The sequence below is a fragment of the Melanostigma gelatinosum genome (assembly GCF_949748355.1).
Source record: "Melanostigma gelatinosum genome assembly, chromosome: 17".
NCBI lineage: Eukaryota > Metazoa > Chordata > Actinopteri > Perciformes > Zoarcidae > Melanostigma > Melanostigma gelatinosum.
In genome coordinates, this window is record NC_136650.1 from 2,067,038 (window position 1) to 2,080,614 (window position 13,577).

At 45.8% G+C, this 13,577-nt stretch overlaps 1 protein-coding gene across 2 annotated transcripts in view; it reads right to left on the minus strand.

Annotated features, from left to right (window-relative positions):
- Positions 1-315: 315 nt before the first annotated feature.
- Positions 316-13,577, minus strand: part of gatad2b (GATA zinc finger domain containing 2B) — a 44,550-nt gene continuing 31,288 nt past the window's right edge. Inside the window, exons 5-11 of one of the 2 annotated variants that reach the window (XM_079287887.1) lie at positions 11,657-11,785; positions 7,498-7,659; positions 6,115-6,475; positions 5,834-6,036; positions 4,164-4,274; positions 3,207-3,411; positions 316-2,173 (exon numbers count right to left, since the gene is read on the minus strand). In XM_079287887.1, coding sequence (XP_079144013.1) covers positions 2,037-2,173; positions 3,207-3,411; positions 4,164-4,274; positions 5,834-6,036; positions 6,115-6,475; positions 7,498-7,659; positions 11,657-11,785 — 1,308 coding nt within the window. In that variant the 3' untranslated portion in view covers positions 316-2,036. The remainder of the gene's footprint in view (positions 2,174-3,206; positions 3,412-4,163; positions 4,275-5,833; positions 6,037-6,114; positions 6,476-7,497; positions 7,660-11,656; positions 11,786-13,577) is intronic. The other variant, XM_079287888.1, reaches the window with a different exon arrangement.

The window sequence follows — 13,577 nt, forward strand, 5'->3', positions numbered from 1 at the left end:
CAGAGCTTAGCCATCAGCCAGCATCCAGAGCTTAGCCATCAGCCAGCATCCAGAGCTTAGCCATCAGCTAGTATCCAGAGCTTAGCCATCAGCCAGCATCCAGAGCTTAGCCATCAGCCAGCATCCAGAGCTTAGCCATCAGCTAGCATCCAGAGCTTAGCCATCAGCCAGCATCCAGAGCTTAGCCATCAGCTAGCATCCAGAGCTTAGCCATCAGCTAGCATCCAGAGCTTAGCCATCAGCTAGTATCCAGAGCTTAGCCATCAGCTAGCATCCAGAGCTTAGCCATCAGCCAGCATCCAGAGCTTAGCCACTCTCAATTGTAACATTCTTTTCCTCTTTAAAAAAAAAAAAAAGTTTTCCCAATTGGAAATATGCAAAGTGCTCCTCTGGAGTGAGGCAACTTGTGTGCAGAGCGTGCACACAATGATTGATCCATGTCTCTCCCATGAAAGATATAATCCACATCCATCTGAAGCTCGGTATCTATACACAATCCATACAGATATCTCAATAGTTCTGTGTTTAGCTATGATGATTATTATCGTCTCCGGGGGCTAAAACCTCTCAGGTATGCCACCGTTTCATTAGGAGACGCCGCAAAACAAACAAACTAACAAATAAACTACCCATATAAAAAAGAAGAAGGAAAGGTTGGGGGTGGGTCAACAATCTAAAACCCCAAATATAACAAGAACAGGAACCCAGACTTCTTGGTTTGTAGATACAGCATCTGTGGTTCGGATGCATAAAATGCATTTCTACCTTCAGATTTGAGTTCTTTTCACTTCCTCAAAGAACATGTGATGCCCAGAGGAGCTGCTGGGTAAAAAGGGTTCAGTCTGTGCATACTGGATAACCAAAGGGATTTAGGAGTTGGGGGCAGGTAGTGAGATGGGAGGTCAAAAATTCCACCTCTCTCTGGGTGAACACCATCATCCCACCGTGAATACTGGGTGAGCTTGGAGACAATGTCCTTCAGCCTGTTAGCGCCCTCCTTGCAGGAGTTGACATTGACTGTTGGTGTGCTGGAGGTGCAGTCGGGACGTAGCTGTGTCTGTCGGTCCCGATTAGTACAACTACAGTATGTAGTTAAAGTTACATCCAGCTGTAGCAAGAGAGGCTGAGATCTGAAGAGAAGCGATGAGGACCTGGACCAGGATTGATGGGGCTGCTGAGAGCTGACTAGCAAAGAAGGTTTTCCAAACTCTGATCACATCGGGTTATCTTTTGTACACATCTGCACCTTTTGTCAGTCGTTTCCAGTTGGCTCTGAAAGCAGCAGGGTCTCTCCTCAAAATTGGTGATGCTGCCCCGAGGTCCAGGCTGCAGGTGCTGGAGCTGAAGCTGTGTATCGGTCTGCTGTTGAAATGGTCCCTTTCCACCAGATGAGACTGGTGTGGGTGCTCTGCTCTGTTTCACGCCTCCCTCGTTGGTTCCGATCAGAAGGTTCCACATTGTTACTCCAAGTTAGCAAGCTAACACTTTTTACAAAGCTTCAAAGTTGTTAAACTTTATGTTGCATAGCAACCAGAATGCACCCTGTTGATCTTCTGTTACTAGCAATTGTCACATCTAAGCTTTATGATTGAGCAGAGAGAGAAATCCTACATGACCGTGGCCTACAGTGACCCCACGATGATTCAGCGGCACTACCCAAAGTAAAGGAACAAGAACGGACCAAACACTCATAAAAGAAAAAAGCACAACGAGTCATCGTAACTGAAGCAAAACTGGTAGTTGCAGGTATAATAATAGTGCTACCAACAGCAATAATAATGGGAATTATAATTGTTAAACAACGTTGACAAAGAAGATTTTTACTACAATAAGAACATTTGAGATGACAGTTTAGTGTCTTTGTCCGAACGGGTTGGTTTAAGGTAGGCACACGGACAGGCACTGCATGCGATGGGGTTGGGGGGGGGGGGGGGGGGGGGGGAGGGTGTTGGTCGATCTGGGAGTGCTTTAGTATGGGGTAGGAGGGCAGGATGGGGGGGGGGGGGCTTCAGTGGGGCAGGTGAGCTGGGCGGGGCTCATTTCTGTCCGGTGATGGACTGCGATATGGATCGAGGAGGGATCATGTCCAACAGGTACTCTCTCTGCCGGTCTGCTAAGCTGGAGCTCTTATGGGCTCCAACTGCCGCTGGGTTGAGATAGGCAATATTTAACCCTGTGGGAACAAGACAAACTTCTATCAACACCTTACTTCATCTTTAGGCTTTGGACTTCATTTGTTTCCCTGCAGAAGTAAACATTTCTCTATTCAAAACAGGCTTCTATTAGAGACAAGCTGTTGGCTTCTTCTTTCCAGCAAGTATATTCTTTTCATACTTAGGGTTCAAACCCTGAAGGGGTAGAGCTCCATTGAGTTAGTGCTGATGTAGTATTATTATTATGAGGGTTCAAACCCTGAAGGGGCAGTTCCATAACTGCAAATGCTGCACAAGAAATCTGACCCCAATCGGTGCGATGGTGTCACTATAAATAACAAAAAGAAGGCCGGCCTCCCCGCGCCATGAGGCCAAGTGACTTGAAATTTGACACACATATCCAACTCAGCTTGCCCCACAAATAAGCCTCCTGTACCATAAAAGACAGTCATGATAGTTATTTTGTAAATTTGCATTATCTGGAAAACAGTAATAGCTACTTTTTGACTTGTGATTGTATCAAACCCACCGTGTGGAGGCATTGTCCAGCCCTCTGAGGCAGATGTGTGATTTGTGATTTTGGGCGACACAAAATAAATTGAATTCGCGATAAAGTCCGGGGCTCAGCACAGTCAGTGGGGTTCGTACCGACTCCACAACAATGCTTTTAGCACAGCTAACAATGTAGTGAGTCCAGCTTTTGTCTTTTTGACGGCACATGTCTGAAAGAGTCCAGTTTGTAAACTTATAGAAAAGCTGTCACTAGTTGATGTGAACTCTGTGAGTAAGTGCATGAAAGCTGTCTGCTGTCTGGTGAAAGTGCTCTCTGCAACCTGCTGTCTACTCAGCCTAAGATCCTATGTGAGAGCAGAAGCTCTCCTCTGGAGCACCAGTCCTCAGTCAAGGTGGACCGAGTGTCTCTGTGTTGGAGAACTTGAACAGAAGGAGACGTCTTCTTGTCAAATTGAACATGGATCGGTATCGGGAGCCCAGAGCTCTTGATGGGTTCCCGTGAGCTGACTCAGGCACACAGAAGACACTGTAAGTCGGTACCTGGGATGTTATAGATCTGGCGACGGCTGTCATGCTGCATTCTGTTGCTGCTGCTGCCGCCTCCACCGCTGCCACAGTGCTTGGCACTCGTCATTCCCATGAGGCTGCTGGCCACTGACAGCTGGGAGGCCTGGGCGAAGTTGGACAGGACGCCTCGCGCTGAGTTGGACAAACCTCGCTGCATGGAGGCCTGAGGCTGGGGAGCCTGAGGACAGCACAGACATCCCATCACCATCACCGCCACGCAGTGCACAAATCCCCCGTGGTGGATAGCAGATGACATGCATTGTTGGATTTAGTTATCAAGATCAATTACCAGAGATTTGCTTCCGTAATCTTGTGAAAGGCTCATTCCATTGGTGGGATATGGTCTCAAAAACATATGAATACCTTAAAATACCTTTATTCTACATGCAAAATGTATTTGAATGACCAACGTACTTGACCCTGATGAAGACCTGTGTTGGTCATTTGGTATTTTAATTTTGCAAGAACCCGACACATTCTTCTTGGAAGGAGATGTACATTTGATACTTTTGTGAGATCCTATCCCACCCTTGCAACGAGCCTTCAATCCAGCTGAAGGATCCAAAGAGCACCTGAATGTGATGACCACAGACCGAGCAGCTCCATTGTCTTCAGCACAGACTAAAACATGCTGACAGTGCAGTTCTCCATCTCATATCATTATGAATTAGTTTTTTTTCCAGCTAGTAATCCTTCTAATAAAACCATACAATGAAATGTTGAGCAGTGAGGTTTAATAAACAACTCAAGGATTGATTGAAATGCACTGATTTGAATATAATGGAATCTCTACTTAATACAGAGCACATGAGACATTCACCTGAGCACCGTTGATCAGATATTCATGAGTCATTTCAAAGCTGCAGGCAGACAAACGTAGTAATACTGTAAAGTGTGAGGTGACGTGGAAGGCGGCGTGCTGCAGTGTACCTGGCGGAGTGCATGATGCCGGATCATGGTGTCAGTCTTGGAGGCGTTGGGGCCAGTAGGGGCCGAGCTGGGAGAGAGGGCCGCCTGCTGCTGCAGCCTCTGTTCAATCTCCTGGCATGGAGACACATTCAGGAACACACATGGATTAGAACACGAACACACACACACACACACCTTCTGGCCAACAGTAGTTCTGAAAACCCTGTCGGCTAACCTAGCTACTAGGAGTGTTTGCAGGATAACAGATAGAACTCAAGTCCTATAAAGGTCAGTGTGCACTAAAACCATGAGGGCTGAATACTACTGCTCAGAAAGCCCCTGACTATACATTATATATACCCAGAAAGGCCAAAGGTCCTCGGAAAGTCTTGGTTCTGTGGTTTAAAGTTCCATGAGGCTGTGGTTCTCCTCGAGGTCATGTAGTAACAATGACTTGCTCCTATAGGGACGAACATCACCGCTCATTGCATGTGTGACAGCCTCAGCTTTCCAGTCAAACCAAATTACTTTGAAGTGGTCTATGAATGAAATAACCTGGAAACTTGAGTCATCTCACAAGATATGGTGGCAGATAAAGAACGTTTACAAGCTGCGGCCGGTGGCTCCATGATCTTGGTCTTTTGGTCTTAATTACTGGAGCACGTATGGGATAAGACAGAATACAGTGAAGGAGGGACTGGATGAAGTGCAGTGGACCTGAAGACAATACCTTCCCACGGCCGACCGCCCGGCCAGACCTGCCGTTGAACACGGAGCCGGCTCTTCTCACCGCCCCAGGAGGGGATGGAGAAGAGCCGGATGGGAGCTAAGCTAACCCAGCTAGATAAGCTAAGGTTACTCCACTACCCGGCCTGCTCCGGTCACAGGAACATTTGGGCTAACCCAGCAACGGGAGGCGAGTGACTTTACAGAGACCCGGCTCATCGGGCATCCAGGATCAAGCTGCACCTGACAGCAGGACGGATCACAGGACTCCGGTGGGACGAGAGGAAGTGGAATTAAAAGTTTACATCAAAGATGTTTGCCGCTCAATCACAGTCAATGTTGATATCAAATGCTTCCCTTATGTTGGTTTTTTATATTAAGATGCCGGCCATGTTGCTGTTCCTCCTAATGCACAGCGTCCATGGACGAGGCTACAACGCCATTGTGCAGCCCTGTGATGCAGAATGACAACGAACGATCTTTCAACCGTCGAAAATAATTTATACCGCAAAATAATGCAAAGATGACATGGGATTAGCATAAATTGGGCATGCCTGTGAAGGGGAGACTTGTGTGTACCCAGAGAATCCATTTCATTCACATATGTTGAGATGAGCAGTGAACCGACCCCTCTGAATAGAGCTTTGCCTGTTCTCTTACTCTGGAGTGTGATTTAGCATCCCTCTCAGGTACTACCTGAGGCTGACAGCCTCTGAAAGACAGCAATGCTGGCCGAGGACGCCGTAGTCCAAGGGGAGTTCAAGAGGTCAAACTGCTCTCATGTTCATTCCTTAAAGGCACAAATGTGCACAGAACACGGTGAAAGAAACCCGTTGCTACATAACTAAATGTGTTATTTCACTGGGATGTAAAGTTAGTATGATATTGAGTTTGCTGCGATACATCTTTATGTTGACGTGAACACAAGAAAGATCTAATTGATGCGGAGGCTCAGTGGTGCTGACCTGCTCCTGCTGCAGGGCCTTCACAAAGGCGTTCTTCAGCCTGTTGGTGTGCTCCGCCTTCAGAGCTTTCTTCTGATTGGAAGTCATGCACTGCTCGCAGAGGATCCGCCCACTCTTCTCTTGCTTCCAGTGGGGGGTGAAGTCAGTTCTGCATTGTGCGCAGAAGAAAGGCTCCATGCGTCCCAGCGTGCCTCTGAGTTTACCTACACAGAGGAATGTTGGAGCTTACTTCACACATCAGTTTGTTTTCACTCATCTGAACAGGGATGTCAGCTGCTTACCCTGACTGTCCAGCACACTCTGCACCACCTCTTCCAGACCCACCATGTAGATGAACTCGCTGTTGGCGGCAGAGGGCAGGAAGTGGAGGAGTGGGGCGGGGGGTTTGGGTGGAGGGATCTCCAGCAGGGTTTTCTCCAGCTGCTTCCTCAGGGCCAGCTTGGCCGCCGCCTGGCTGCTGGCCTGGTCGGCCATGGAGCTCACGCCTCCACCGGCCGAGTTGGACATGGTGGATGGGCTGACGGCGGAAGCTCCGCCCATGCCGCCCACCACCCCGCCGGCTGCTGCCGCCTGCATGTGGGCCAGGTTCATGTACATGGCACTGGAGCCTGAGCGCTGGGAAGCTGCCACCTGCTGGCTGGCCTGCAGGAAGACACACATTCTCTGTTGCTTAGAAAAGTAAAGTCACACTGCTGTCACAAGCCGCTGCAGAAAGAATCTAATCAAATCTGCCTCACCTTCTTCAATGATGTTGCTGCTGTTGCCCCCTCAAAAGCCTGAGCTGCTATATGTGTTAATATCTCTACATGAGCTTTAGATCACTTCATTTTAACTTCTCCCTGTCCACTCTGGAAGCATGACATTTGATTGGTCTCTGAACAGATGCAGACCAACGTTTAGTCTGTTTTAATATGCCAAATAAAGTCCACAAAAACGTTGTTCAAGATAAAGTGGATGAGAAAGGATTTGTGTGCAGCGGATCAAAGTGTAAAGACGTAGCGGTCAGCAAATACAGGTTTTTCTTTGGTCTGCTCTCATTTGTGCACCGTGATGCTGAGCCAGACTAAATGGACCAAACGGACCGAGGCTTGTGGCGATGGTTGAGAGGGTTTCACAGGCTCATGGTAACGGAGACCCAGTCTGGGAAGTCAGGCATGGTCCCGCTGCATCGCTGCACATCTGGGATCTGTGCGTCATATCTTTCATACCTGGCCGTCATGCTGCTGCCTGCCTTCTATTGGTATCTGTTTAACTTGACTGGCTCTGATTATTCTCAGGTCCATTGGGAGAGTCCGACTGTACGTTTTAGAGGAGTTTATACATTCTGTCAAGTCTTTACTGTCTTGAATGTTTCTCATTAGATTGTGCACACCTGAAGAACCTCTATGGGAACGAGGAATGGTGTTTGTTCCTCTCGCCTGACGTTTTGGTTGACTTTGTATCACTACGGTGACTTGTTATGGCAGTTACATGAGACAGAAAAGCACGAGGTGTGTGAATACTCATCTTAATGTGCTGCTCACTCACCGTTACGAACATTACACGAGATCACAATACAAGAAACAATAATCTCTCTATTGCAAGAATACAGAAACAAAGAAAGAGCAAAGCTCACATGTCTGGTGACACAGTGCAGAGCTGGTGCAGTGAGCCGCTCGGGTTACCTGCTGGTAGCTGATGGGGTTGGCCATGCTGCCGGAGCGAGACATCCCAGGCTTGGAGGAGAGCCTCTGGCCCTGCAGCTGGGCAGGGTTCGGGGCTATCACTCGCTGCGACATCAGCATAGGGGGCAGACTGGCATTGGCTGACCTGATGACTGTGTGACCCTGCAGAAAGGAACAGGCTCAGTATACAGGACACAGGACACAGTGGGCAACATTCTGCTGTCATGAAGACCAAACAGAGCTCCTCCGTCACAGTAACAATGAGCCAACCTGTAATATAATGTACGTGTTCATGGATCAATGTATGCGTTTACAGATGAACTTAGCAGTCATCAGCATGTCTTCAAGCAGCAGCAGCGCTCTGAAATGCTACTGAACCCAAACCTTAAGTCACACTTAAGCACAATAAATGAACTCCATGCGAGAGGCCAGTGGGCGGGAACACAAATATGCAGGTGTTTTCTTCTGGAGAATTCAGACATGAAAATGATTGTGCAGTATTTTACAACTAAATCAGCAAATGTTATCAACCACAATCAGCCGGCAGGATTGCTCTTATTGTGAAAGCCCGGCTGACACTGAATGGATCACCGTCCCAGACACGGGCATGGAGCGCAGCCAGGGACACGCCTTCCTCTGGAGAAAGCAGCTTCATCTGACTGATCTGACTGGGAGCTTGTTACAGTTAGCGGGTCGGTTCCGGGGCTGAACTCTGCAGGTGCGTGTTTGCAAAACTGGACCTGTGATGGACTCTGACCTAAATGCACCGAGTGTCCAGTTTAACAGCTAGCTAGAACTAACACAGTGTAGACAAACTGTCTTGCACTCAATACTAACATTACACTGACATGTGTTCCTAATATTTAGTCTACCATCATTGATATAGATTATATGGACATAATATTAGAAACACCTGTAAGCATGATGATGCAATACAATTTAAAATGAGGTATAATTAACAATATAATGATGTAAATCATCACTGTAGATGAAGGGAGGGTTGCCTGCAGGACGGTTGGGTGGCCCTGATACATGTGTGTAACACTGTGTACATCTCTTCTTTCAGACCAGTGGAGAGAAAACAACCAACATACACATGGAGGGGTCTATTGTACGACCGGGTCTATTTGCATCTGTACATTTCTCCTAAATTCACCAAAGTTAGCATGAGATAATGCCTCATTTGCATATTTGAACATTTCGGAAAACTTGTAATACACAAAGTAATTATCGTATTGTAAGTAATCAACTGGGGAAGTTTGCTGGTGATATCTATGAGTTTTGCCATAATCACCTGCTCTCTCCCCTTATTTATGAGGCACTTATGTTGACACATGTTACCACAAACTGCTTTAGTGAGCATCCACATCAGGGGGAGTTCTCCCTTCATGTCCACAGACCCAGTGTGTGGCGTTCACACACGTTATACACAGTGTGGGCAGCAGAGGGCAGCAGCTGCTCGCTGAGTAAACTAACACCAAAGAATACCAGCATCCATACAAAACAAGCCACACACACACACACACACACACACACACACACACACACACACACACACACACACACACACACACACACACACACACACACACACACACACACACACACACACACACACACACACACACACACACACACACACACACACACACACACACACACACACACACACACACACACACACACACACACACACAATGGCGGAACGGGGCTACGTCATGCAAGAACAAAGGCTTCCAGGACCTTCTACCATTCTCACCCATTCATTGTCTCGACTAAACCCAGTCCGACTGTCGAGCAACACCAACGTATTAATGTTACTTTAGCCTGAACCTGACCTCACATAGCAGCTTCACCTCCAACTCACCGCCGTTCCGTCCGACTCGAGTTGGTGCAAGGAGGCAGAAACAATGCTGCTTTTGAAGAGAATCAGAGCTCATCGTCTTAACTTCGTCTTGTTTCTTAACCCTGAAGGAGAGAACGGATACCTTCTATGCCCCGTTCTCTCCCTGTTAACGTCGACATTTTTCCTGTCGGAAGGACGAGAATTCCCTTAACTTCCGAGGAATCCCCGCCCGCCCCAGCTTGAAGCTCTGGAACAGAGTTTAACCAAGAAACTCGAAGAACCACATCGACTGCTACGAAGTCGTCTCAGAGTAAGAGGCTTGTGTCTGGGCAGTTAGGTCATAGTGTGTTTATTACCTAGTGTTGTTCGAAGTTGACTGTACAGTTATAACGTGTTCTTGTGTATGTTCACGGACCGCCACGTTCCGTTAGTGCTGTGGAGGAACTACTGTTGTGCTCCATGCTGCTGCAATAGTGTTGTAGGCGGGTTCCCGTGTGATACAGTTAACAGTTACCGGAGTTTACTGCAGCGGTTTGAGTATTCTCTTATTTTACTAACACACACGCACACACACACTTTTTTGTGTAGTTTCTCGCTTCACGCACGGAAACGCACCACAGATTGTTGATGTTAGATAGTAGTTGTTAGTTTAAATATCGTTTAACTTGATCAATATTATTGGAATTGAATAAACTGTAATATTTTAAAGAGCAGCTGTCTGTGATTACTTTGTGTATTGTGATTATAGCTGATATGTGGTCTGTGCTCGAATTCAAACCGTCACTGTTCACTCTGAGTGTGTAATAGTACTCAGACTGTTGACATTGTGAGTGAACACCAATTATCAGACTTAGTTTATAGTTTGGTTATTGGTCCCTGTTCTCAGGGTGGTGCCCCGTTATTGTTAATAATCTTATAATAATTATGTTGATGCCAATAATTTAGTTTTTCATATCTGCTGATAATCAAACACGCTTCTGCCCGATCAAACAACAGCAAAACAGCTTTTTTACTGTCGGTGACAACTCTGTGTGCAAATGCGCTTCTAAGAGTCAGAGTGCAGGAGACAGACGGACAGACAGCAGCTGTATGGGTGCTGGTGAAGTTATTATTCTGACTCCAGGTTGTGCGGTGACATGCAGCACAAAGTCACCTCGCTTCCTTTTTTATTTCTTTGAATTGTGCAATTGTGATTTGTATTAATACAAAACAAACTTTACACTTTTCCTTCAGAAAGGACGTTATTTATCTCTTTAGGGAACAATTTTTATTTTTACTTATTTTAACTTTAAATAAAAGCATACATTTATTTTAACTTCAGAATTTACGTCTGTCAGAAACAGAAAAAAATCGGAAATTCTTAAAATAGAAAATACTAAATAAATACAATAATATAAAAGCTGTTCTGAAAAACGTGTGCATGGCAGCAGACTTCCTGAATCCTGATGACAGGATGTTACTATACACCCCTAAAGACATGAATAGCTCACATTTTGGGTAAAGTATTTAGCAAAGTTTTCTGCAGTTGCTTTACTTCCCGTGGAGTCAGAGCTGAAATACGGACACAGTTACTCTGCCACTGTAACCCACAGCCGCCCCACAACAATACCATAACCAATCCCAATCCAACCCCTGCTGACCAGGACCAGTACACTGAACCAGTCAAAGCTCAATTGGTGGAGTGATCCTTCCAAGTTGAGCGAGAGCTTGTTGTTTTCCACCTGATTCACTCAGGATAAATACTGTTACCGGGACGCTCCCCCCGAAACCCGGTTCTAAAGGAGTATTGATGCGGTCCAGAGTTAGTGGTTCTGCTATCGGTACCGTCTTAGTTCTGCAGTGAGACGTCCTCTCTCTGTCTCTGCCTCCTCTCAGCACAGCGTGAGACTCACATCAGGACCAGAGGAGGAAACACTGGAGAACTCTGGTCGTCTCAAACACAATAAAACCCTCACAAGGAAGTTCATCACAACATGCGACCAACAAGCAGAACATCAGTCTGTTTGTGGAGCAGCCGTCAGGTAACGGTAGTGATGTCATACGGAGTCTGATCACAAGAACAGGATCATCAATGAAAGATCATCACTGAGATCATTGTTGAGCTGTCAATGTATTTGAAGGATTTGGAACTTCTTTGTATTGCTGCTCAAGAAAGATTATTTGTAAGTATACAAGCATAATAAACCAGTTTCTATTATTTTCTTAAATAATTGTCTTTTTTCCCTCACAAATGAACCGATAAGAGTATCGATAAGGAAGCAAACCAACAAGCAGTGACGATAAGAGGTGTAATGTATAGGAACGCACACGAACCTGTGCATTGCGGAGGTTCTGGGGGTCAGGGTTGTGCAGGCCTGGCCTCACAGGCAGCTTCCCCAGGCCAGGAGAGCTGTGGATGGGAGAAGGCTGCACAGAGGACGCAGCGTTCTGAACCACTGGGACCTGCACGCAGACATCAACACAGCATTAACGCGGCTGGAGCATTTCTGGAAACGTGCATTTGTAACCCAGAGGTTTTACTTCAACATGTCCAATCAGATTAGAGTGCATCTCAACGAGAACAGAGTACTTGTTCATCCTATCTGAGCCTCATCACTTGGTCACCACAGTACCAAGCCTACCACAGACCCACCAATCAGAGCGGGCGGTCTGACACCACTTGTGTGATGTTTGTATTAGATGCAGTAAAGTTTGCAGTTTATAAACCAATGCTGGTCATCTGCACACAAACAAGCTTTTAAAGAACTACAGCAGAGGATGCTTTCAAAAATGCATTTGGATATTTTAGTGACATAAATTGAACATGGAACATTCAAAAGCACAAACCACAACACCTCCGAAGACAATTAGGGTCACATGTAAAACATGTCTTTAATTCTTAAAGTTAGTTCTGAGAATAAAGTCAGGCTGTGTGCTGAATGGGGAGCTATAATGTCATCAGCCATTATTTCCTTCATTTCCAAATTGGAATTTAAATGAGTAGAATACATACGTTTTCGCACACTGCCATGGAATATCTGTGCTCACTACAAACCACAATGCATTGGGAATGGAGCTGCTACGTGGCTCTTGTGAAGCTCATCTCTACCTGTCTGAGTTTGGTATATGTGTGAGGACCGCCTGCAGTGTTCCTGCTGCTCTGTGTCTCTGGGGCGCAGCTACTTCTTTCAATTCAAGATGAGGAAGAACTAGAGAGAGCCGCTCAGCTCTTATAGCTGTGGGCACAACACTGCTCACAAACCTCCGTGGCATGAAATGGCATCTTAAAACCTCAGAACGGAGGAAGGTGTTTGTTTACAATAGACTCGACAGTGTTTTGGATATTCAGAATGAATTCAGACGGTGTACAGTTGTATTTTTGGGTTTAGGTGTACGAGTATTTCTTTCATTGAGGTTTTGTGAGTTTACTTGTCACCTGATGCGTCCTGGTACCCGTAGGAACAGGGAGAGGTCAGTCCGTACAGCCTGCACTGGGACATGTGTTGGACCAGTGGACTACACTTAGCATCAGCACTGATCCACATAAGAAGGTGGGGACTTTCCCTTTAGTGCCATCGTAGCAGCAGTGGGCATGAGGAACGTAAACTATGTAGAATAAGAATCACATCATTGCTTTGAGAGGGAAGGAAGATCAGGGAAGTCAAATACATTCTCCACATGTGGCCCTAATCCTCTTCCATCCAATCCAAGCAGAGCTAAAGCTCATTACGAGTCCTGCATTCAAAGTTTCACTGAAGTAAAGTTTTAGCATCAAAATATACTTCAAGTACCAAAAGTAGAAGTGCTTGTTATGCAGAATTATCTATTTCTGAATAATATTCTTGTATGATTGGATCTAAATGAAATGATTGATGCATTGATGTGTAAACATGCCAACCGTTACAGATAAATCAGATATATTCACAGATCCATCGCATACATTCATTCTATTATTATATAAATATTCATTTGTTTTAAAATATGCATCAGCCCAATCACACTTTATTAAACTCTCAAAAGTCTTTATGAGTATTGGCCTCATAGATCCAAAATGTGTTGGGCTATACTGTCTACACTGTAGCTTAAGCTATAATAATACAGCATGATATATTTGTTGTTTATATTTTGTAATTAATAATAAAAATACGAAACTGCAAAGTAATCAGTAGCTGCAGCTGTCAAATAAATACAGCCAAGTAGAAAGTAGAGTATTTTCCTCTGAAATGTAGGAGAGTAGAAGGATCAAGTAACTTCA